At 42.2% G+C, this 24,813-nt stretch overlaps 7 protein-coding genes across 13 annotated transcripts; 1 reads left to right on the plus strand and 6 right to left on the minus strand.

Moving 5' to 3' along the window:
* Positions 1 to 1,857: 1,857 nt before the first annotated feature.
* On the minus strand, positions 1,858 to 5,306 carry LOC108114360 (probable deoxycytidylate deaminase). The gene is made up of 3 exons (XM_017225307.2): positions 5,181 to 5,306; positions 2,236 to 2,642; positions 1,858 to 2,163 (listed from the first exon to the last, which is right to left on the minus strand). The coding sequence occupies exons 2-3, from the start codon at positions 2,635 to 2,637 to the stop codon at positions 1,963 to 1,965; spliced, it is 603 nt and encodes a 200-aa protein (XP_017080796.1). The 5' UTR covers positions 2,638 to 2,642; positions 5,181 to 5,306; the 3' UTR covers positions 1,858 to 1,962.
* Positions 2,791 to 4,335, minus strand: LOC108114359 (clathrin light chain). The gene is made up of 2 exons (XM_017225306.2): positions 4,183 to 4,335; positions 2,791 to 4,064 (listed from the first exon to the last, which is right to left on the minus strand). Exon 2 carries the CDS (start codon positions 4,049 to 4,051, stop codon positions 3,389 to 3,391), a length of 663 nt encoding a protein of 220 aa, XP_017080795.2. The 5' UTR covers positions 4,052 to 4,064; positions 4,183 to 4,335; the 3' UTR covers positions 2,791 to 3,388.
* On the plus strand, positions 4,900 to 13,942 carry LOC108114356 (probable serine/threonine-protein kinase yakA). Of its 7 annotated transcripts, none has more exons than XM_017225301.1 (11): positions 4,900 to 5,006; positions 6,566 to 7,235; positions 7,498 to 8,361; positions 9,134 to 10,613; positions 11,384 to 11,559; positions 11,615 to 11,920; positions 12,093 to 12,230; positions 12,290 to 12,539; positions 12,600 to 12,883; positions 12,946 to 13,128; positions 13,186 to 13,942. In XM_017225301.1, exons 2-11 carry the CDS (start codon positions 6,603 to 6,605, stop codon positions 13,264 to 13,266), a joined length of 4,395 nt encoding a protein of 1,464 aa, XP_017080790.1. In that variant the 5' UTR covers positions 4,900 to 5,006; positions 6,566 to 6,602; the 3' UTR covers positions 13,267 to 13,942. The 7 variants fall into 7 exon arrangements, with proteins under 7 accessions (XP_017080790.1, XP_017080793.1, XP_017080787.1 ...); XM_017225298.2 differs by lacking the exon at positions 4,900 to 5,006 and adding an exon at positions 5,332 to 5,742; XM_017225302.2 differs by lacking the exon at positions 4,900 to 5,006 and adding an exon at positions 5,332 to 5,742 and having other exon boundaries at positions 7,501 to 8,361.
* LOC108114358 lies at positions 13,943 to 15,438 on the minus strand. The gene is made up of 2 exons (XM_017225305.1): positions 14,622 to 15,438; positions 13,943 to 14,550 (listed from the first exon to the last, which is right to left on the minus strand). Exons 1-2 carry the CDS (start codon positions 15,396 to 15,398, stop codon positions 14,032 to 14,034), a joined length of 1,296 nt encoding a protein of 431 aa, XP_017080794.1. The 5' UTR covers positions 15,399 to 15,438; the 3' UTR covers positions 13,943 to 14,031.
* A 1,816-nt stretch (positions 15,439 to 17,254) lies between these two features.
* LOC108114708 (possible lysine-specific histone demethylase 1) lies at positions 17,255 to 20,526 on the minus strand. Its single transcript, XM_017225807.1, has 4 exons — positions 20,237 to 20,526; positions 18,602 to 20,147; positions 18,002 to 18,540; positions 17,255 to 17,937 (listed from the first exon to the last, which is right to left on the minus strand). Exons 2-4 carry the CDS (start codon positions 20,116 to 20,118, stop codon positions 17,336 to 17,338), a joined length of 2,658 nt encoding a protein of 885 aa, XP_017081296.1. The 5' UTR covers positions 20,119 to 20,147; positions 20,237 to 20,526; the 3' UTR covers positions 17,255 to 17,335.
* A 788-nt stretch (positions 20,527 to 21,314) lies between these two features.
* LOC121529999 (peritrophin-44) lies at positions 21,315 to 22,655 on the minus strand. Its single transcript, XM_041818286.1, has 2 exons — positions 22,565 to 22,655; positions 21,315 to 22,340 (listed from the first exon to the last, which is right to left on the minus strand). Exons 1-2 carry the CDS (start codon positions 22,569 to 22,571, stop codon positions 21,340 to 21,342), a joined length of 1,008 nt encoding a protein of 335 aa, XP_041674220.1. The 5' UTR covers positions 22,572 to 22,655; the 3' UTR covers positions 21,315 to 21,339.
* A 746-nt stretch (positions 22,656 to 23,401) lies between these two features.
* LOC108113934 (peritrophin-44) lies at positions 23,402 to 24,533 on the minus strand. Its single transcript, XM_017224641.2, has 2 exons — positions 24,477 to 24,533; positions 23,402 to 24,414 (listed from the first exon to the last, which is right to left on the minus strand). The coding sequence occupies exons 1-2, from the start codon at positions 24,481 to 24,483 to the stop codon at positions 23,420 to 23,422; spliced, it is 1,002 nt and encodes a 333-aa protein (XP_017080130.2). The 5' UTR covers positions 24,484 to 24,533; the 3' UTR covers positions 23,402 to 23,419.
* Between the last annotated feature and the right edge of the window lie 280 nt (positions 24,534 to 24,813).

Consider the following 24,813-nt stretch of genomic DNA (forward strand, 5'->3'; position numbering starts at 1 on the left):
TTATATAATTTTGTTTTATGTCTTTTTATTAATATTTATAATTTTTTAAAGTGTTTCCATATATTCATGTTCCCTTTACCATATCAACCTATTTTTTCTGACACCTGTTTGATGACAATAAATTATTAAGAATGATGGTCCCCACCAGCAAACATTTTTTCGGCAATCCTTTTGAAATTTACTGAAATTCTTACACACAAAGTACAGCTTTGTTTTGGTTCCTTCCTTGTATATTGATTATTTCTTTGGTTCCGTGGCCTTTCTGGGTATCGTATATGTATATGGATAGTCCCAATGCCGCCAAGCCTTCAGTTGGCCACTCGGTGTGATTTTGGGTTGCGGCCTCGAGGGGCTTTTGTAGCTGAAATTCACGAAACCAAAAATTAGGACTGTCCCCAGCTCCTTCACGCTGACCCGATTTTGGGTTTTCGTCGGCCGGTGCTTTAACTTTAATGGCAATTAAGGTTTTGGGCGGGTAACCCGCCATTAGTGATTACAACGACGGAATGTTTTGGGCCCACTTCGAATTCAGTTAGCGAAGGTGCGTGCCACCCAAGTTTCCGTTGCAGTTGGTAAAGTTTCTTCTTTGCACTTCATGAATACAAACAAGCCGAGCGAGATGAAGATACATTGCCAACCAGCCATTCAGGAACTAATCCCTCCACGGATACGTTCTCCTTGAACTGGCTGGGGAAGTTCGAAATGCTTCCGATATACTCGTACATGTCGATTCAGTTACGGATTAGTTAGTCCCCCGGGTTCCAAGATTGGTTGTTCGTTCCACATCCTCTCTTCTTGGTAACTCTTTAAGCCGGAAGGATTTGTGTTAGTAGCACAGTTTAGCTGGTTCGTATAAAGCACAAACATAAATTATTGAAAGCCATGTTTTCTGTTTATAGAAGAAAGATTTGTATCTGAAAATTTGTATCTCCAATTGAAAAAACAAAATTATAAAATGGTTATTCGATTTTTCAAATTTTCTTTATGCCTTTCAGAATTTTTATATTTCTTTCTTATTTGCAAACACGTACAGTAAAGTATTTTCCTTTCTTAGCATGTTTTTCCCATCATCACCATATAACCCGTATTTACCTTGTCCACCGATATTGAAATCCAAAAGACACGTCCAAATACAGCCTTCAGATAAAAGTGCAGGGAGGTGCAAGTACAAAGCACTCGTGGGTTTCCGAAAGGTCGCGTGTCCTCGGCGCTGTTCTTATTGGCATCCTCATCCGGTTCCGCGCACTGTTTTGCATATTCCAGTACTAATGGCCGGTTGGCCGCACGCCACACTCACCTGATGGGGTTGGGTAGTCAGGTGGGAGCTCCTTCGTGCCGGCATGCCATTTAAAAACATCCCATAAACATTTTGCGCTCACTATTTAAAAGGGCTGCATGCGAATTTTTAGCAAACACAACATCAAAGTTCAAAAGTGGCTAACTTAATTAATATAATGTGTAGCGCAATAATAGAATTTGCAAGGTCCTTGACATATGGTGCAATAAAATTTTTTAGGACAAGGAAACAATGAAACAAATTCTCAGTGCTTTAATTTATAAATTACTATATGTTATTCAGAGTATTTGGGACATCTTTATTTTAGGACTGTCAGTACTTTAACCTAAGTACACAGCACTTTCAGCACGCATTGGTCTTTAGTTGACACCTGTGCATGCCAAGAGTCTCTCCTGACAGTCCTCACATTTACTAAGTCAATTAGTGCAAGTGAAATGCTAATTAAAACCATTTTAAGTATAGTTGCAGATGAAATGAATGTCCAGTAATTACTAAGTGTTTTAACAGCCTTTTAAATTTAATGAATCATAGTATTACTTTTTATGTATTTTTTTCTAATATTTTTTTAGTTTTTGGTTACACATTTTATTTATAATTTAATTTACAAACCATGTCAATCCCTTAAATAAATAATAAAATTGATATATAGTGCACCTAAGACTACATCACAAGTGGAGATCGTTGAGACCAAGCGATGTGTTTGGATCTTCCTCCAAAACATTGTCAAAATCAATAATGATACTCTTCTGTTGAGGGAGGTGTCGTTTATATTCCACTCCTACTGCATCTAACATCCGCTTGGAAGCCTGGTACGTGGGCTTTTCTGCATATTTGTCGGACAAGTAGAGAACTTGAGAAATGCCCACCTGGAAAATGGAATAAAATATAAGTGTCAATATACAAAATATAAACGCAAACATTTTTTCCAGTGTACATACTTGGATTATGAGTTTGGCGCATTCGTTGCAAGGGAATAGTGTGGTATATATACGAGTTCCAGTCAAACTCATGCCGTTGCTGTTTAGAATCGCATTGGCTTCCGCATGCACTACGAACATCTTTTTGTCCTTCAGAGGATCATAATCCTGTGTCCCCTTTTTGGCCTTTGACCAAGGGAACTCGTCGTCGTTGCAGTTTCGGGGGAATCCATTGTAGCCAATGGCCACTATACGATTCTGTGAGTCCACTATACAGGAACCCACTTGCGTCACCGGATCTTTGCTACGCTTTGCGGAGAGCAGGGATGTGGCCATAAAGTAGTCATCCCAGTGAAGGTAGTCCCTTCGCTTATGGTTCACAGGTGACTCCATCTTTTGGCTATTAGGACATTCTTCAGACATTTTCACTAAAACAAGTAGAGGAAAGCGGTTAGAGAACGAAAGTTTTCGTTTGATCGAATTTATTAAGACGGAATATTGTTAATGCATTACTCAGATTATTCTTACATATATCTAAAACCGCTTCAGTTCTACAATCATAAATACTTTACAATGTACGTTTTATTATTTTTTATTTCCATAATCATTTCAATGAATGTTATACAGACATATACAAAAGTCCCATTGACATTTCCAACACAAGTATAAATATGATTAAAATAAGTTATATGTATGGTGTTTTATTAGCGATAAGGCCAATAAAAACGTTGTATTAAACAGGTTTCAATAATGTTTTTTAGAGAGTAATAATTAAAATTACTAACAAGAAAACCGGAATTGATTTAACATGTGTGAGCCACTGAATTGAATCCCAAATTGTATTTTTCAAAACAAGAGAGAAAAATAATTTAGTTGTCATATCTTCAGTTTTATTTTTCATTTGTTCTTTTTCCTAACTTTTTTATGTCGTTTTTTTTTTTTTTTGTTTGGTTTTGCATTTTGTGTGATGGGTATTTGATAGTCAAGGGAAGCAGGACAACTGTGTGCACATTCTTTATTGCATTCATTAGACAAAACGATGATCGCAGCTATGTTTCAGCAGCAATAATAATATTTTTATGTATCATAAATTGGAATATACAGCGAATACTTTCAATAATAATTTTCATATTCAACTCAATGTGTGGTTAGGCGAGTGCGTAATTAAAACTACCTAGGTGCCCTTCTGCACCTGGATGGGATTCTGCTTGAGGTGCAGGTAGATGGATCGCATGCGGGACACATCCTTGCCCGCCTTGTTCACCTTGGGATTGAAGTCGCACAGCTTGGCTATGCGCTCCCACTCGGTGCCCGGTTCGATGGTGCCGTTCTCCAGAGTGGCGGCCTGCTTTTCGGCATTTCGGGACGCCAGCTTGGTCTTCGATATGGACTCGCCGATTTGACGCAACCAGTCATCCAGTTCCTTCTTGGACTGCTGTCGCAGCTCCTCCTTTTTCCTCTCCTCCTCGATATCCTTTTCCTCAAGTCGCTGTTTCTGCTCTTCGCGCCACTTGCGTATCTTTTCGGGCTCTTCCCGGGAGGGTGGGGGACCGGATATACCGACGGGTTCATTAGACTCGCCGCCAATGACCTCAAAGCTGCCCGTTGAGGATTCTAGGCCACCGGTGCCGCCTGCTGAGAGTAGATCGCCTTCGGAAGTGGTAGTGCCTCCTCCGCCAAGAAGCTCCCCCAAGCCCTCATCTGTGGGCGCGGCAGCTGGTGCGGATCCCCCCGTAATCTCCGCCTCCAAATCACCAAGAGCCGACTGTTCGCGCGCCAGGAACTCGGCCGCTGGATCCACCTCCTCCTTGGCTGCGAAATCGTCTCCAAAGTCCATGGCGATGTGCTCTCTGGAAATGTTGTGATTACAATTTAGTGGGCGTCTCACCCAGATTTACACGTACGCAGAGGAGCAACCAGCTGCGAGCGGTTTTCCACTGGATTCTTCGGCTCCCGGACACTACGCACCTCTCCTTTGATTCGGTTAGACCTAAATGAAGATCGGTGTGGGCGGATGACTAACCGGAAATTCGGGCAAATCTATTTTTTCAGTTTTCTTTTAGCAATGAATACGTAAAATGACTGTCATTAGTACGTGAACCAACAATAAACCAGCAGGTTATCGAACCGGTTCCGCAGGCCAGTATTGGAAAATAGCACACATATCGTAAGGCGAATAAGGTTTTTCTTTTTTACATATACTTACTAAATATATAAAATAAAAACTTAAAATACATATTTTCAAAGTATTCTTTTGAACTATCTTAAATAAGTAGTTCCGCTTCAGCAGTATTGGTTAAGACATAGAAGAAACATAAGCACAAGAATTGTCTGTTTTATTTTAAAATTCTAATAATTTTCTAAAATTCTAACAATTAAATTCCATTTGACGACCCAATAAACATCTCTTGTTTTAATGATTCATAAATCCCTTAATTTTTTAAACCAAAAACAATTCTATCAATAAAATTCAAATTGACCGCAGGGGCTTATATACTCGGTAAGTGTTGGAAAATGTGAAAGTAGGGGTGGATTGTTTGGCTTTTAATAAAGTTTAAAAGAAAGTATGGTTAAATAAATACTAATTAGATATATCTTTGAAATTATTTTAAAATAATGTTAATATTTTTTGCAGAATAACAAAAGTGCATTTTCCACTGGGTTTTTTGTATCAACTAGTTCACTTGATTAGTGTTAGCTAGCGCGCGAGTGGAGTGAATACAGCTTGGAGCCGAGTAGCGATTAAATTGTTTATACTTAATCAAATGTGCCTTAATCACTGCTCATAAAATGTAAATAACCAGCATAGTTAACTTTTTGATGGTAAACAATAAAATAACCGAGTTAGAGGCCACGGTAGGGTATTATACAACACTTGTGATTATGGCACACGTGAATTTAGTTATTGTCAAACTCCTATTTGTTAGTTATCCCTAAAATGTAAAAGGACATGATATATCACTAACCTGTTGGACAAAAAATAAACACGAATTCAACAATAATTTTCGAAAAACCAAACAGTGGACAGAAATGCAAGTGACAACGGGCAATACAAACAATAAACACTCGCCGCGCGAACTAATGAACCGGTGAACTAGTTCACCTTGGCATTATTCACCTGAGCCAGTAGTTCATTTTTCACTGGCAGCAGAGCGGCCATTTTGGAGATTGTTTCATCCACAAAAAAGTTATGCACCGTATCTAAAAAAAAACGTTGCGCCCGAAATTAAACATAAAATCCGCTCGTGCATATTTGGAGCGTTGTGTGCAGTTCGATCCGATGTGAAGATAATGCTGGACCCGAGCAGACCTACAGTCCCGATTCTATAACGACTAAAAGTTAGTGACTATCTTCCAACACGCACGCATGTACGCCCGTGTGTGTGAGTATGTGTTTGTGTGTGCATGGATACATATATGTACAAGCGGAAAATACGGGCAGAAAATCCTATTCCTAGCCCAGAAAAACATTACCAAAAACATAAAAAACCCTGCAAATGTGATTGACACGAAATTGATAAGTTAAAAGTGAGCATCCAATTAACCCATTATCACCGGAACGCCCAAAAATGCGGGCTCCTCTCCAGACGAGCGCCAAGACACAAAATACAGACGCCAAATTTTTTGAAGGGGGAACCAAGCGCATCGTGGCCAAAAGGGATACAAAAAAAAAGGGAAAAAGTAGGGGGAAACAATGAGTGCAAAAAAGTATGGAAACAAACACCCCAGTTCCTGCTTTTAGTCGCATTCTCACTGTTATTTGGAAAATCATTTATTTTTCAAAACAAAAACATTAGGATAAACAAATTAAAGGCTTTTTAAACAATAAATTTAAACTTTAAATATATAATTAACTGAAAATTAAAAATTTCAAAATATTTCATAAAATATTATTTAAAGTTTTATTAAAAGCTTACCTTTTTATAATATGAAATTTCTTATCTAATCCTTTTCCAATAGTTTAACACAGAAAAGGAGCCTTTAACTAAATTAATGCGTAGATATGCTTTATTTCCAATTCGCGCCATTTATTGAGTAATTAATAAAATTAATTAATTGGCGCGATAATAAAGCACGTCACATTACATACATACATAACCAAGTTTTTATCATAACATGATACATAAACAATTCATAGTTTGTTAGTATTGGCGCAATAATAATAAATAGCATGTAAATTTTCTGTTTCTAGAAATATCTCTCAAAGCAAAACCAATTAGATAAATCTGGGATACAGTGAATATAAAACTAAGAACATATCAATCATATCCCAATTAGCAGATATTCTTAAATATTTACTTAATGTTTCCGTATTATCTGCTCTTAAATAACAATACGATATGACTTTCAGTTACCAGCCAGCAGCAGTAGAAGTGTCCAAGCCAACCATGGATCCCAACTCCAGTCCCTGGTCGTACGCCTACAACCGCATCGTGCCAGCCAGCGCCGGCAGCTCCGGCGGAACTGCGGAGGACTTCCAGCATCCGCATCTGGCCACCATTACGGCAGCTAGCATCGCCAGCTTCAATGCGGCGGCCGCCAGTGGTGGCAGCTTTGTGCCTCCGTCGCCAATTGGCAGCTACAACCCAGTATTCCAGCAGATATACCACCATGCGGCGGCGGCCAGTGTCCAGCCAAAACCCGCCCACTATGCCTCCTCGGCGGTAAGCACGCCGCACCGCCAACTGCAGCTGCCCAGCTCGCTGGACAAACAACTCAGCTCGTTCCAGAATCAGGCTGCCGTATCGGCAGCTGCGGCTGCTGTGGTGAACAATGTGGCCTCTAATTATTATGGGGAGAACTCCTCGTCGAGTGGTGCCTCACCATCGCCCACAACGGTGGCGCTGACGTCGACGTCGCTGAGCTGGAATACGCCGAACATGATATCGAACACCTTCCTCGCCATGCAACAGCAGCAGGCGCAGCAGCAACAGCAACAGGCGCAGCAGCAACAGCAACAAGCCCAACAGCAACAGCAACAGGCGCAGCAGCAACAACTCAACTTGGTGGCCGACAAAGTGGTGAGTAGGATTCTTTTGTTTTCCGTTTGGCTTGCAGATCACTTTACTCTCAGAAAACTAGCTTCTGGGGAAGCACACCCACCCACACACATACACATTAAAACCCCCTGCAGGTTCTATCGCATTTATCGCATACTAACATAACATCCCCCCCCTCAATCAACCCATTAAAGCTTAGACTTAGTCTAGCCTCTCTATGTCGAATCAAACCCAAACCAAACACTTTCCGATTCCGATTCAATCTATGTACGGTGCGCTGTAGCAGATTAAGCAGGAAAAGCAATTAAAAGCCTACAACGACTCGATTTACCTGATCCAACTGCAACAACAGCAGCAGCAGCAACAGCAGGCGGCGGCGCAGCAGCACCAGCAACAGCTCCAGCAGCAACTGCAGCAGGAAATCGTCGAAGCGGAGACGGAACCAGAAACTTACTATACCATCGATGGCCGGAAGGTCAAGCTGTCGCGGAAGGATGGCCAACAGTTTCGGGCAACAATAGTCGAGCAGCAGGATGGTAGTCCGGTGCCGCTGGCAGTGCCAGTTCCGGCTGGTTCCTATCCGGCGCAATATGCCAGTCCAGCGCTAAGCTCCGCAGATGGATCGCCCATCACGAATTTACATGCGGTTGACGTGGTTGGCACACCGCAGGCCCAGGTGATCGTCTATAAGACGGCGTCCCCGGTTCAAAGGCGGTCAGAAGCAGGCGCTGGATCGTCTGCAACATCCACGCCCACCACGGTGGCATACTCATCTGTGATACAAAGCACCCTGCAGCAGCAACAACAGTCGAATCTCTGTTGGACAAAGCTGGAGGATGATAGTGCGGGGCAAGAGGACATCAAGAACGTATTGCACCTGCAGGTGAAACAGGAGCAGCGCCAGCTGGACTTTGCCAATGAGGCATCCACAGTGGACGCTGGCGGTGGTGGCGAGAATCTAGTTTTCAATCTCCCGCCCGGTCTGGAAATCAAGCAAACCTTCTATCCCGCGGGCGTAGTCGATGGGGAGCAACTGCAGCTGCAGGAGCAATCCCAGTCCGCTGGGCGGCGCCAGCACGTGGTGGCCAACATGATCATGTCGCCGGCAGCGGGCAACTTAGCGTCACAGATTCAAGTAGTGCCAAAGGTTTGTATGTCATTTGTTTTATTTCCGTTTCTATTTGTTTATTTTGTTTGTGTTCTGCCTTTATTTTGGTTTGTTTGCTTATCGTTCTATTTTTTGCTAAATTATCTATCAAGTCAAATAGATTAGTTTAAAAACGCTCTAATCGATTTTTATTATCTAAAACATCTGTGTAGAGCTTTTTAGATTTTCTACCTTATGCTTATTTTATTAAAATACTGCTAAAATTCTTGCTTTTAATAATCATTCTAAGTTAAAAAGAGATTTTAATTACTCTGAAGCATATTTAACTTGGTTTTTCGAACTGTTAAAAATTTTAAGATCTATGTATCTAATTTTTTTTTTGTTAATACGCATGGATTACGGTTATTTTATATTTATATATTTGTATTTTGGTGGAAGCTTATCCCTTTTGGCCTTTGGTTATATGCTTTATTGGAATTATTCTGTTGAATCTAACAAAAATGACTTCAAATAATGCTAACTAATTCTCTAATTTAAATTCCTGTGGCCACGTTGAAACTGTGACGTTATGTTGTAATGGTATGATCCAATTTTTAATGAGGGTAAACCCAAGAACCAAACCGCGTATGTCGCTCGCAGCCCGTTGTTAAGATCCTATAAAATGCTGTGGAAGCAGCTCGTTGTTTACCAGCCAGTGTATATGTTTACCAATCGTTTTTAATGTCCCAATGTCCAAGCTATTGATAGTGTGCTTATAATATTTGGAAATGCCGAGTGTTCTAATCCACTTTCTTTCGAAACTTGCTTGCAGGAGGAGGTAAAGCCGCCGCCTAAACCAGCGAAGACTCCGCGCAAGCGCCAACCGAAGAAAACGCTCATCCCCAGCAGCAGCGACTATGGCAATGTGCGCAGTCCACAGGAGCCGCAGCATCACCAGTTGCAGCAGCAACAGCAACAACAGCAGCAGCACAATCAGCAACAACAGCAACAGAATACGTACTACGACTTTAACAGCAAGTGGAATACACCGCTCAAAACGGAAAATAATGCGGCATCCGTATCACCGGCGGCCACCATCAACATACCTACATATCCGCAACAGAGTCAACAGCAGCAACACCAGCAGCAGCAAGCGCAGCAACAACAGCAGCAACACTTGCCGCAGCCGGCCCACCTGCAGTCCTCGCAGGCCCAGTCGCACTTAACCCAGTTGGCGCAATACTATCCAGCCTTCCCCCAGCCCATTGCCTCCCAGTACACGGCGTGCATGCAGCAGCAGCAACAGCAGCAGCAACAACAACAGCAGCAGCAACAGCAGGCGGCCTACACGCAGCAACAACATCAGCAGGCATACACGCAGCAGCAGCAACAACAGGCGCAACAGCAGCGCCAGGAGAAGAACGAAGCCACCCAGCAGCAAGAGGATGAGGCGAACGCCGCTGCAGCGGCGGCGGCAGCAGCAGCGGCAAGCAATAAGGTTATTGTGCCGAATATCGAGGAGGAACTGGACTTTTTGGCCGATGCCACAAGTGCACCGAAGCAGGGCTACGCCAATTCGTTGTCGAGCAATGGACGCGGCACCAATTCCTCCACGAATAACACCAACTTTGGCATACGTAATCCAAACAAGACCCCGTCTCCGGAGCCATCTAACTGCCAGCCCAATACGCATGCCGCTAACAACGGACATGGTCATTCAGCAGCCACGCCCGCGACGCCTTCAACCAGTGGAGCCAGTGCACCCACGGCGTACAGTCCTGCTGCTCCTAAGCCTGTGAGCGTGGGAACGCTGATTGGGGAGAAGAAGACTCAATTCATGGATAGTTATTTGAAGTTTCTGCAGGGCGAACGAGACGACGATCCGCCGCCAGTAGTGAAGCCATCGCGGAAATTAAACTACCCACGAGCTCCGTACAAGCGAAAAGGAAAAGGATCTGGTAGTGGGGGCGACGAACCCACTACATCGCAGGCCACCCAATCGGCGGGGGATGCCGGCCAGGCGGTCGATGGACTCGCAGGACTTGTGGGTGATGATGGGCATCGCATCAAAATACTCTCGCAGACGCAAATACTTCCCAAAAAGCGTCCGCACGCCCAAATGGTGGCTGCTGCAGCCGCGGCGGAATCAGCACCTTCGTCGTCGGTGATCCAGCAGCCAGGGGATCAGACCTCCTTCCGGCCATACGCCCAGCAGCAACAGCAGGCGCAACAGCAACAGCAGCAGCAATCAATGAGCGGACAACATTTTGTGCAGCAGCATTGTGCCCAACTGACAGCTGGAGCGGGTCAAGGTATGTTACTTGACCAACAGCATAGTACCAATAAGCACTCCACTATCGCTACTTCCACGCCATGCAACAACTACAACAACAACAACAACAATCACCACCACACGCCAGCCAGTGCGAATGCTACAGTGAATTCGAATTCAACAACGCCAACGCCAGCACCAGCGCCGAATCCTCATCACTTTATAAATCTGCTGTGGCCATGGCAGCACTAGCGGCCGCCAGTAGCAGCAGCACCACCCACCCACGCAGCACCACCACCACCCACACCACACGGACAGACAGCCAGACGGACAGACTAGCGACCACTAGACCCTTGGACGGTGTGTATATGTAAAAAACAACCATAATGACATCAAAAGAAAAAAAAACATAAGGAAAACGCTAACTTTTAAATTGTTAAAAGAGCAAACAAAAAAAAAAAACAAAAGGAGAATCCCATGAACAAAAGTATGAAGTATTTTTGAGATGAAATCGAGAAGAACAAATATTATTAATTTTCAAAAACCCAAATAAACCGTGTATTTTTATTATTTGTACTTGTAAGACGGATCAGAATCCGGTGCCGATTCCGATTCAGGTGCTGGTGCTGGTGTTTCATGGCCGTGGGAAATGGTGTTGCTGGTGTGTTAGTTAGTTTGTTGTTGTTGTTGTTGATGATGATGATGATGTCGTTGTTGTGGATCTTGTCCCGTTCCGTTTGTGCCGCCAGGGGATAACCCATTGTCCATGTCCAGTTCAATGTTGCTAACCCACTTTTGTGCTCTCCACAGACCCCTTGAGTGTGCCGCCGCGACGGGAGCAATGCTCCCGCAAGGCCAAGCAGAGCAGCATGCACGCCATGCTCATGAATTCCAGTGCTGTGGCCGGCGATGGTGGAGTCGTTGGCGAACCGGAGGAGTTCACAGACTCGGACACGGATCCCGTGTGGACTCCGCAGGAGGAAGACGTAAGTGTTTTGCCTCCGGTCTCGTAACCAATGTCTCAAAAAAACTAACACGCAGAGCGATGATGCTGGCAAGGGCTATGGGAAGCGCAAGTTGGCACGCCGGTCGAAGGGCACTCCACGCAAGAACACCTACGACCATAACTCAGATCTGCAACAGCAACAACAGCAGCAGCAACAACAACACCACCAGCAACTGCAGCAAATGCAGGTCAACCAGCAACACCATCAGCAGCAACAGGTGCAACAACTTGCCGGTGGCGGCGAATCTGGCTACAATTCGCAACAGAATATGTCGGGAGTTGCCGATGTGGGATATGCTAGTTCATCATCGGGCACAGCTGTTAACTCGGAGAACTTTAAAGTAGGTTGTGTTATTTTAAATTATTTAAAATTTTTCATTTTGTTAAATTTATTTAAAGTTCCAATTTGTTTTGTTTTGATACTAGGTAATGTTTATACCAGATCATAATTCAAATTTTTCTATATTCTTTGAGACAAAGTTACAAATTTAAGATTTCCTAAATGAATTTCAGACGGGTGACTTTATAGTTTTACGATCGGATCTTGTAAACGACTGGCCCACCATTTGGCAGGTGGACTCTAAGTGCATTTTGCAGAAGTACGAGCCCTTCCGCCAGAACGGAAAAACCTTCTATCGTAATATGTCAAAGGTATGCCTAGTAAGAATCTACCTTAAGTAGAAATATTAACAAATTAATTTCGTATTTAGTACGCCTCTTGGAATCTCGAAACGAAGAAACTCTACCTCAAAGCACCGGTGCGCATTCAGCTCCATTCCCACACCGAAACGATTGTCGAGTTCATGCGATCTGAGTTGCTGGCCGACGACACCGAGCAGTTTATTGAGAAGATCATGGAGGACTATCTGTCCTATAGGGACAACTTTGAGATCTACATTCAGACCATGATCTCGCAAGCCCTTGATCCCAGCTTCTTCTCGGAAATAACACGGGAAAAGGGTAATATTTTTATATAGTACAAAAGTAAAATTTCGAATAATTGTTTTTCTTTCTCGTTAGACGACTACTTCTTGGGCAGCGTTCGCGTGGTGGACAACATCATGGAAAACTGCAAGCGCAAGCTGCTGGCCATAACTCCATGGACTCGGAGTACAATCTCCTCCATTGAGACCTGGCCCAAGTGCCATGTGTTCTCCGAATGGGAACAAAACAATCTTACCCAGAAGAATTGCGCCGGTTGCCATCAGCCAGGCATCGCTGTGCGTTTCCTACTCTTCGGGGAACCCTATAATCCAAACACCATGCAAACTATGCCTGTGGATCCTCGTATAGCATATGAAAAGGTTAATGATTTAGAATATCAAATAGTCAACCGTAACTTTCATATATTTTTTTATTTCTCTAGGACATTGTCTTATGTCGCATCTGTGCCGCTCGTGCAGATCTCTTCCACAAGATTGCACATGAAAAGTTTAATCTGTTCATTAACTGCTCCCAACGGGTGACGGAGCAGCAGCAACAGTTCCCAGGGAAGACATCAACGGAGATACTGAACGATCTGCTGGCCGAGCACAATTGGATCGATGAGGTAGAACGAAATACCATTTACTTGTATATCATTGATATTAATATAAATTAATTTCAGCTCTTCCGTAACATGCGCAACTGTTGGGCTGAGGTGGAGAGTCTAGAGCGGCAGAAGCGTTTCCGGGAGGTGATGCAGTAAAAGCCATTATCATCGGGAGCCATTATCAAGGAAGACTCCTGATTGCGTATCCAAGTGCTGGACATTAGGACATTAAACGCCAAGCCCACGTATTGCTGCAATAAACTCAATGAGTTGTTATTTTATAATATACCAGATGACACGCAAAAATGCTTAGTTTTAGTGCAAGACACATATTGTACTATGTAGGCCTTAAGATTAAGATAAAGTCTATTCTTGGACTATGCATAGTGCATGCCATGTAAATAGCTATACAAATAGCTATAGCCGCGCATTATATTATATATATATATATATATATGGAATTTAAAGTACTAAATAACAGAGTAGTACCACACTCATTAGTTTGGAGAAAAAATAATATTTCTATTGCGTTGAAATCGCTTAAAACATTCTTTTTTCAAGAGTTCAAATTTAGTTTTATTTTATAGGATTTTTTAAGACGATCATGATCCTTAGAATCCCGCAAACAATCAAATTGTGTTTCGCTACCGCATGTGGTCAGGGAACCGTAATCATCACTAATCTTAAGGACTGTACATATTTAGTTTTAGCTTTAGTTACACAAATCCAATTGCAGACACTTTAGTTACCATCCTTTGTTATGCAGATTTTATTTTAAGTTACCAATTTTTAGAATCTTAGAGGTCCCTGAATAAATATAAAAAAAATCACATATATATATTGGCATATATTTTGCCTTGCATAGAGCTTAAAATATTTACATCCATATCTTGTTTGGAAATTGTTGTGGGTTTTTGGATTTTATAATACTGATTGGGAGTCCATTTTAAAAAGCGGCTCTGTCATGTTGTACTTGATAATATCCTTTACGATACCTGTAATTCGGCGTTTAAAGATTGGCAATGTGCGTGCGTTGAGCATATCGTATTCCTCGATCAGTTCCTTATACTTTGTTTCGTCGGATGATGTGGTAAGATCTTGGATGGCTTCAGATACAGTGTCGATATCTATTACCTCATTGGCATTGGAAATGAAAAAGGGCAGGGAAAATGCGCCCATGATTAAGCCATAAACTCCGAAAAGCTGCAATTGTCGGTTGAAAACGCTTCGAGGATATATCTCCCCAAGGCAAAGATCACAAGTCGCCAATTTCTGGTCCAGGGTGTCGTAGTAAGTATCCATAAAGGTAGAAAAATGATCATCTCGCAATTTTTTCTCCGTACAAGCAAAGAGGTAATGGATTATATCTAGTACCGGCGGTGCATAGCGGGACATCTGGAAATCGATGAGCTTAGCCTCCACGGGTTGATCAAAATTAGGCTTAAAATAAAAATAATGATAACATTTTTAAAACTGTTATTGGAAAAGATATGTTAAGTAAGAGCTATTACCTCATGCCTGTAAAGAATATTGTTATTCCAAAAGTCGCCATGACAGATGACCTTATATGGTGCCTGTGATTTTCCTTCTACACAGTAAAGAGCCAAGGATTTTAGGTTTTTTTCACAGCTTTCTAGGACTTCCTTGAGGGCAGCCACTTGTTCACCATCGGATTCATTCAGAATATTCCTTGCCTTTCGCAACTGAGCCTTTCCAAACTCAATGGTGACCTCCTCGATATCTGGTGTAAATAAGTTATCCTTCTTTACGAAGTTCACCAACTCCTTAAACTTTGCTGGATTTCTTTGCTGCAGGATAAAAGAGCAAGCATGTAGCTCCGCCAAAGCTTTTAGCGAGCAGATTACGATGTCGTAGGTTGGCATAGTGCTGCGGGAATTTGGACGGAAATCCCTTCCAGATAGATCCTCGAAAATCAAGAATTCATGGGGAGCCGTTAAGCCGTTGGCATGGAGCGCCGGCGCAACGGTGTACGTACTCCGATCTGGAGATAACTCCCGGAAAATGGGGAATACCTCCTGGTACATGAATACCTCTCGTGCATAGTAGTCCACAACGTGCATGTGTGATCTTCGTGCCTCATTTTTCGGTGCCATTTTGACCACCACATTGGCTGCTTCTGGAATCGTTGGCCAACTCACTCGAAGGACCTGTCCGTAGGCATTATCCCCAACTCCTACTATAGGTTGCGAAACCATAGGCACATTGTGTCGTTGGTAGAGTTTCAATAGCGCACTCGTCACAGCGCTCGAAAGCTCGCTCTCGCTCATTTCTTGGACCTGGTTATGAAGCTTCACCGATGAATCTATCTTTCCGACTGAAGCACTGCAGAGGCTATTCCTGCTTTTATAGTTCGTCGACGGAAAAGCTTCGTGTGAGTTACGATGCATTGTGGGTGGTGATGATGATAGAGACCACGTGACCAATCGGGCTAAGGAGTCCTTCCTCTTTTTAAGCTTAAGATCTTTAAATATAAATTTATGTGTATATATTTAATTATTTTTATAAAAATAGGTAGATTACTGGTCTCATGATCATAATAATAATCTACAAATAACTTTGTGCGTCTATTGGTAAATAATGAAAGTAACCTGTTACATAAAAGTCTTAACTTTTAGCTTCTGAGCTCCTTGGTTAATATTCGTATATCACCGAAAGACTAAGAATATCAATATCTTATATCTAAAAAAGTGCAATAGCCTTTGGGGGAAGTACATTTAGTTTGTTCTTCCCAAAAGAGCTTACACATTTTTAAATTATAAACTTTAAAAAATCATTAAGCTGTGTAGATTTTTGTATAAATAGCATAAGAAATAAATTGAAGGAGTTCTTTATAATACACAAACAACATATTTGTAAATATTTGACTCCAAAAATAGTGATTTCCGTTGCGCAGTAGGGAATCACCAAATATAAACTCATAACTAGTCCAATTATTTGTTTTGATAACCCCAATAAAAATACCCTCAAGCCAGGAGGTTTGCACAAAACAATTAAACCTATTGACCGAAACGATAGTGCACTTCCCTATTGTGTTCTATTTTCAAATCCAACGTCATTCAATTTGATTTGAGTAGTTTCGGTCGTTGACCCAACTCAAGGCCACCGCTAATGCAAACATACATTCACGATGGACTTTCTCGTATGTGCAAGCCAATGTAGTAGTAGTTAGAATAGCATGCGATTGAGAAAAAAAAATTGAAATTAACTTTTTGCCATTTCATACCAAGTTCTGGAAGCTTTTCGAGTATTACCTGCGTTTCTAACATATCGGGCATTGAACTTGACAAGCGCCGGCAAAAAAAGCTTGCCAATAGTAGTAGTACTACTACTATGATCTAACTCGTTCTAATGTTATACATTCACGATCGGCTTTGGCCAATGCATTTACGATCGAGCTTTTGTCCCGAGGCCAACTTAGGAATGCTAGGAGGATGGAGCTTTTGTCGGTTAAGGTTTAGCTTTCGTTTCATTGCCATCGAAAGCGAGCTGCGTAGAAGGTCGTTGAACCGACACAATTTCGAAAGACCCAACTGCCCGAGAGACCCAAAACATTGTAGTTTTCGCTTTTAGATACTCATTAATAAGAAGGTATGATCGCTTTTTGACTAACTTCCGTTTTATGTGATCAAATTTTTAAAGAACATATATTTTTTTTTAAATAAACTTATTTAAATATTTTTTACTATTTTTATTTTAGGTAAATGTATATAATTTTTTCATTTAAAAGTTTTATTCGTGGAATTTTTAAATATACCGCAGAACTTTTGTAAGATGATAACATAAAAAATAGTTTTCGAAATGTTTGACGCTTACAGTTAAATTTGTTTTATCAACAATATCATTAGAATTATATAATCGGCATATTTACGGTAGTTCGACTTATATTAAATGGAAATGTACACTCAAAATGGTTCAACAATATAAAAAATGTTTTAAATTACTAAGTTCATCCCAAATGATTTCGAGGAGGATAGGTTTTTCATGTTCGATTTTATTTCTTCTATTTTAGCTTAACTTTTATATTAAAGATAATAAAATAATTGTTTGAATGGTTACTAAAGAAGTCCAGGTAAAGTGGAATAGTCTTAGGTATTTACATAGGTCTAGCTTAGTTTCAAACAGCGAGTCCCAGGTTGTATGTTACAAGGTCTAAACGCTTTCGGATCATACGGCAGTGCCCAAGTCCTTCAAGCTAAATACACGGTTACTGTAGCTCCGCAGAGTCGGCAGTGTTTGAATTTGAATTCTCCTCAGACTTCTTTGACGATGGGGAGTCTGAGAGGTTTGGTGAAAGGTCCCGCAGTTTAACAACGTTCCCCACGGACACTAGATTAGCCGCCTCAGCCACAGAGTAGCCGATGTCCGGCGGTGTGCCTTCCGGATAGCCGAGATAATAATCCGCAATACGTCCAGCTTCACGCAATCCACTCAGGTAGGCTCCATGGACGGTGGCCGGATAATTCCGTATCGTATGCTCGCCAGCGAAAAAGAGGCGTGGCAATCCTTCCGCATCCTTATTAGATGGTGGAATAACAGGCGCCGCCAATAGATCATAGTCACTGCCCGAGGAACCGACGGATACATAGCTGTAGGAACCACGGGCCCAAGGATCGCTGCGCCAGCGCGTAACCACTGTCTCCTTGGGTTGGGGAACAGATGTGTTTCCGAAAATGTTTTTTAGCACTGACATGCAGCGCCCGATTATGATGTCGTCCGTCACACTTTCCACAATATTGGCTGCCATTCCGGCGACCAGCGCAAGCAGCACTGGAGATGAGCTGATGCTCCAGAACAAGAACATTTCTCCTGTAAGAATATAAATTTATTTTGAATTTCTTTTCTGTTAAAAGAAGAGAGTAGAACTACATACCCCTACTGGAGGTTGTACTGCCCACGTGTCCGAAAAGATTTGCGTTCGGATCCCAAAAGATTCGATCGAAACAGAGGACAACCTTATTGAGATTCCCAAAACCAAGTCTTCTGATAGCCTGCTGTTTCCAGTCGGGCAAAGGAGGATCAAACTTAACTGTGTTGCTCTGCTGTGACTCTTCGTGGGCCACCGCTACCTTCAAGACGCCCAAGGTGAGTGTGCAGACGGCCAGGTCTGCTTTATACGTCATTTGCGAATTGGAGGTCTTCAAGTTCTCGGCCACCACTTCGACGCCATGTGTACCGTACTTAATCTCCTTGACGGCGCTATTGACGCGAATGTCCAGATTTTCAGTAAGAGCTACAGGAACACAAGAATAACCATTCCGCACTGTGGTGTGATGGCCAATGAACTCAAAGTCATCGTCCTGATCCCAGTGCTTTAGCGAAAGATTATTAAGCCGGGTTGCATTTGCAAACTCAAGATTGGCAAAGTGCCAATCCAAGATGAGGCGGTCGCGGGAGGAGAGATATACATCGCTGCAAATAGTGAGTATTTAATAGGGATTTAAAACATGCAGCTACTATTAAGCCTACTAACCTCGGTCGGTTCTGCTCTAGTTCGTGGAGTTTTACTTCCATTTCCTTATCCTCGGCATGGAGCGCGTTGAATTCCTTGACAGCCTCATCCATCTTGATCTGGGTATTCCTTAGGTTAAACTCCTGACGACCGTAATTCGTATCGCTCTCCACGCCCTTGGGCTTCCGCTGCTTAACCATTGTGTGGTGCTCGCTCCTTAGCGTGGCAATGGTCTGCTTGATAGACCTTAGTCGACGCCGGTGCTCGATGATTTTGTTTTGGGCGGCTATGATCTCTTGCATGTGATGTGCCCGCTTATTCTTGACCTGCATCTCTTGCATGCTGATGATCCACTCGAGGGCATCGCCCAAAGAAACCGGACAGTTTCCGGCGTAGTTGAAATCAAGGCGGTGAGACAAGTAGCTTGCGGATTCCAGCAAACGGTTAAATTCTCTCTCGATCACATCATCTTTTTCCTTGGGCACGGGTTTGCCGTCAGGTCCATAGAGTGGGCATGTCTGCTGGATCGGCACTAGGTCCATGCCGATCTGTTTGCTCAGAATCGTCATAGGATTACCATAAACGCCGGTCACCACCATGGCACCTAAATCCGCGATATAGCTATTCTTGCGAAACGTGGCAATACGTCCGCCAACTCGGTCTCGCGCCTCCAAGACAATTACATCCATGCCGAACTGTTGTAGCTGGTGGGCCACAGCCAAGCCGGAGATACCTGCACCGATCACAATGACTTTGCCTAGTTTTTTGGTGGGTAAAGGTCGAAGTCGCTTGAAGATGCCAAAGTTGATAAATCCGTGACGTTCTAAGAATGAGTGTACCCGCTTCACCAAACTAGGTTCGCTGTCGAAGGGCGGCGGTAGGTTTTTCAGGGCATTCTCGTAGCTCAGCTGGAGTTTGGGATTATCCACCCACATGTGAAGCAGGCTATTACGAATGTTAAGGAACACGCGGTTACCTAGAATTCCCGAACGACTAATGTCCGGAAAGCAGGCCTCCTCGTTCGGCGTCATCTTGTTAAATGGCAAGCGCGATTGAAAAACTGCACCCTCTTGGCCAGACAAAACGGTGGGGGTGCCCACATCTTTATCCTTAGAGTCTCCGTTCTGCGAGGGTCTTGGATTACCGGCATTAGGACCAGAAACGGAGGTAGTATTTGTCTCTGACTTGCGAGCTTGGTTTTGGTTTTGGCTACGTCGGTCCGCCTGCTGATTGTTGGATCCTAAGGATCCCGATCCTGCCTTGTCATTGGATGCGGATTCTCCACTCCCACTAGGCCTGTTACTGTAGTCCACTTTTGGTCGATTGCGCCTGCTGGTGCGTCGTTCATCGCTGGTAGCCGGTGCATCATTGGAGTCCTCATCTGGCTGCTTCTGTTTTTGGTTATGATTTGATGTTAATGGCGGAGGTGCATTTCTTTTGGGCGATGGCTCGCCATCGGAGTCGTCACTTATCAGGGTCACATACTCAATCGGTTCAGTCATTTTGGAACTACTCCCTCCGGTTTGGGTGGGCTTCATCACCGAAAAATTAAACTTGCAGTGGGACACTGAAAAGTAAGCGCTTCAAAAATGAAACTCCTTGAAATTTTTTTGAAAATCTCAGCTTCCCATAAAAACGAACGTTTAAAAAACTCACGGAGTCTTCAGAACACAAAACCCGAACACTTTTGCATTCCTTTTTTCTTCAATAGTTTTGCGAATCTTTAGTGATTTTTTATCACACGTTTTGATGATCGGCCTTCAGGCTTAGTTATTTTTATGTGGTCACTACTTCCTGCTTGCCCGATTTCAATGAAGTAAATTTTTCTAGGTTGCTGTTTCAGCAGCTCCATGCGTTGCTTTTCATTTTATTTTGACTTTCAGATCGATTTTTCGACATTCAAAAGTGCGAATCGAAATGTAAAATTGTTTATATGGTTTTGGCGGTGTGGCAGCTGCACAATGCCGCCAACATACCCGTGCCGGTGAGGATAATTCAAAATTCGCCATCTGGTCACACTTTTTCGTTTACCGCTCTTTTTTTCAACAATTTCATTTTACAACTTCAACAGGCTTTTAAATTATAATATTATCTAAGTGACATCTCTTAGAAACTATATATCTCAACGAAAATTAGGTTTAGCTAACAGAAGGTATAGTAAAATATAGGAAATCAACCGTTAATACTTATCGATAAATGTGCAACTGGTAGTATTGGATTGAAACGGTTTTTAACTGAACCGGTTAAGTTTAATTTAAAAGTGTAACGGTATGTTTTCTGGCACAAATAAAAACAAGTCAAATATAAATATTCTTGTTTAAGAATAATAAGAGTAAGTAATAAGAGTAAGTTGATTAAATTCAATTTTTAACTTTGAACCTCCGTATTCTAGAATATCATGGTATTTCCCAACTCCATTGACATCTACCTTAATGGAAGTTGTTCGACATATTTGTATCCGCTCAACAGAAAGATATGAATTAATTGGATAATTTCTAAATTTAGAAAGCACCTCATTAGTGCAGCACCGATTTAACTTGACTCTGTTGGCCTAATTATAGAGTAAACCTTTTAGTGCTCTGCGTTTTGATTTTGTACTACTGCTTTTTTGAAGATAATAAATAACTAGCTCTTTAAGAATTTATAATTGAACTTTTAATTTTGAACTTTGTAGACACCTGTGGAATTTCCAAAACATAATCAAAAATAAAACAATTACTTTGTTCTTCGCAATTTGTTTTTATAGGAAGATACAGCATTTACTCGCGGCCATCGCAGCATTTATCGTAGATAATCGTGGAAAAGCAGGCTTCGTATCTCTCGTCAAAGAAGTGATCTAAGTGACAGACTTCCTCGGACACCTCTTTGTTATCCACACAACGGATGTAGTTGTGGCAATTATTACTGCTGCTGGTCACCAGCATCGTGCCGCGACCATCGCACCTGTTGTGGGTGCAGACCACTGAAGTGGCTTTTCCACAGATCTGTAGTTCCTCGTCAAAGAAGTAGCCCTCGGGACACTGCAGCCACACGGGATCCAGATCAGCGACTGGCGAAAGCGCCTTGCACACGAAATAGCCACGGCAGGTTGCTTTATCGGATTTAAATACCACCGTCTTAGTAACGGAACAGATTCCATCCTTTGGGTGAGCACTGCACTCCACCTTATTGGCTTCTATGCAGCTGCCGCTTTCCACATCAAAATACAAATTAGTCTTGGTAGAGCACCTTTTCGGCGCATGATTTCCGGTCTTATCACACTCATAGTAGTAGCTGCAGTCGTCTTCCTTACGGAATTTCGTGCCAGATGCAACCAGTTCGCAAATGTTGTTTACATCCACGCAATGTGAGTCAACGCCATACTGGCAGGCCTGGGAGCTCTCATTGAAGTGCTGACCCAACGGGCAATTCCCCTGCAGCGGTACACCGTTCATGCAATAGAAGTACTTGTGGCATTCGGTCGGATCGGATACCCACTCTCCATCTAATCCATCGCACCGATTGCCGCAGTACTTGTGGCTACTGGACAGAGTGTCCACGCACTTATCCTTGTCGGGATCGAAGGATTGCCCGGAGGGGCAGGTTAAAAGGATTCCTTCACCATCGGTGCACTGGATGTACTGATCACAGGTGCCGGGCTTACGGATATGGGTGCCATTCTTGAACAAACGGCACAGCTCCTCGTAGTCACCAACACTAGATGAGGAAGCTGATGAAGTCATCAAGAGAAGGCATCCAAATAGTACTTCTAGCCTAGGGACTGAAAAAATATTAAACTTAAATAGTCTTTCGTAAGATAAGATTATGAGCTATGCTAGCTTTTTTCTAATATCAACATTCTTCTACTGTTTTGTTTTTACTTTTCTATAAATGAAACACAAAACAACGTTAGTAGTACATAAGAAATTTCTTTAATTTATAAAATTCCTTCCAAGATTGTTCTGAGTATTTGCAGCGGTGTATGGATTGATAGATAAAACTCACTCAACATGGCTAATTGCTTGGAAATTTTGCTTTAATTTGCAACAGAATAGTTCGATTAGTTTGAAGTGGCCTCGGAGGCGACTTGTTTCCGACTAAATAGAGTTTTTGAGTGGTAAAAATTTATATTGGCAAACATTGCTTCTACTTCTGGCTGTACTGATACCGCACTTTATTGCCCCAATATATACGAATCTTATCGATGTTTCGCGAAAGTACGTAAACCCCTTCAAGTGCTCAATAATTTGTGATTTAAATCAGGACATCTGTCTATATATTGTTGAAGAACCGGATCAACTAATGAGTTTGGGCATATATGCACACTAATTAAAATTTAAAATAAAAGTGAGACTAGTTTGTAGGGTCTTTACGTAGTGGGAAATTAAAAATATACTTTAATACGGCAACTATTAATTGAAAAATCGTATCAGTAGTCACAAGATATTTTGTGTATTGCCATCGTAAATATGACAAAATGATAAAGTCCATCTTGTGGTTTTGCCTTTAATTGTTTTTGGGGAAATCAGAACCTTTAAAAAACATTGTGATTGTGATCCACGAATAAGAAACCGATTATTATTTATGGCTTCGTCAATGAGGTTGTGATGTTTCTTTCACACCACCTGCAGGTGATATTGTTGTGATTTCTTACTTTTTTTTTCCAATTTGTTTTCTTTTTTATTTCTATTTTAATGTTTGTGTAACTAGTGCAATATCTGCTATAATAGAGTCTCTGTGTGGTCTGTTTTAAGGAGAACTGAAAGTACTACCGTCCACGGCATAATCTGTAAGGAATCCCCTCATAAACTCCATTTACTTCTATAATACATTTTTTGCTGAGTTCTTTATTAAATATAATTACTTTGTACAAACAGTATAGGTTTTTACAGTAGAAACGCAACCTCCCAACTCCTCGTCGAAAAACAAGTTGCCGCAGGACTTCTCGTATTGAGTAACTCCGTTGGAGCAGCTCAGATAATTCCGGCAACCCGTAGTGCTACTAACTACAAAGTTCAGAGTTCGTCCATCGCAACGATCTTCAGTGCATTTGACCGAATTGGGGGATATGCACATCTGACTGGTGGAATCGAAGAATTTGTCCTGGGGACACTGGTTCCAGGAGGGATTCGAGTCCGGAGTGCCATCTTTTTGTTGGGCACAATAGAAATAACCACGACATGTGGCACCATCCGATACGAACACGTTCTCTTTGGGCTTACTGGCCTTTCCACAGACATCTGTGGGCAAGGGATGGGCATCGCAATCGACCAGAGCCTTGGACACGCAAGTTCCTGTGCTGGCTTGATAATATAAATTCGAACAGGTCTTATCCAGCAGTACACCATTTTGACAATAATGATACTTATCGCAGGCCTGGAGATTGTCAAAATTCACTTTGTCCTTAACAATGTTGCAGTATTCAAAACTGCTGGTTGTACAATCCGATTCGTATAGGCGCGAACACATCTGGGTGGTGGCATTGAAGTGGGTGTCCTGAGGACAGGTGCCGTATACGGCCGTCTCCTGATCGGAACAATAGTAGTAGCCCTTGCAGGACTTTGGATCGGCAACGAATTGGGTAGCCTTGCCCTCGCAGGAAATCGAACAGCTTGAACTTGATTTTAAACTCTTGACACATTTGCTCTGATCCTTATCGAAGAATGGCGTGGATCCCGTGCAGGTGCTATAGTGGCTCACGGAGTCGATGCAAGTTATCCATTGGCTGCACGAATCCGGATCTCGGATCACTGTTCCATTGGAGAACAAGCGGCAAATGTCACCACTCCTGGCCAAATGAAAATTACTCACTTGGATGAGTACCAACAGTGCCAGGGAAGCGTAAACTTTGGACTCTGAAATTTCGAAGCGAAAGAGAGTTACTTAAAACCATTTGGATGTATAAAAAACTACCCACTTTCCATCGCAGATCAACTTTCGACGAACTAACAACTCTTACTGAGTTTCATTCTCGACGAACGATTATTTTTATGGTCGTCTGTATCGAAGGATCAGCAGTTATAGCTATCCGCAGCATTTATTTTTGTTGGCGAGATAAGCTGATTGATTTTTTATAAGGGGTATATTTGGGGTATTATTGGCGGAGCCGAAAATTTTTTACACTTTTAAAAATCTGTTCAAGTACCAAACTAATTGAAAAAAACTTAAATAAATTATAATTATTTATTTATTATTACAAATTTTAATAGCTTGATAAAGAAGTTATTATAAATATAAAAATTAATATTTACTAT

This window comes from Drosophila eugracilis, unplaced genomic scaffold (assembly GCF_018153835.1).
Source record: "Drosophila eugracilis isolate 14026-0451.02 unplaced genomic scaffold, ASM1815383v1 contig_2154, whole genome shotgun sequence".
NCBI classification, from domain to species: domain Eukaryota; kingdom Metazoa; phylum Arthropoda; class Insecta; order Diptera; family Drosophilidae; genus Drosophila; species Drosophila eugracilis.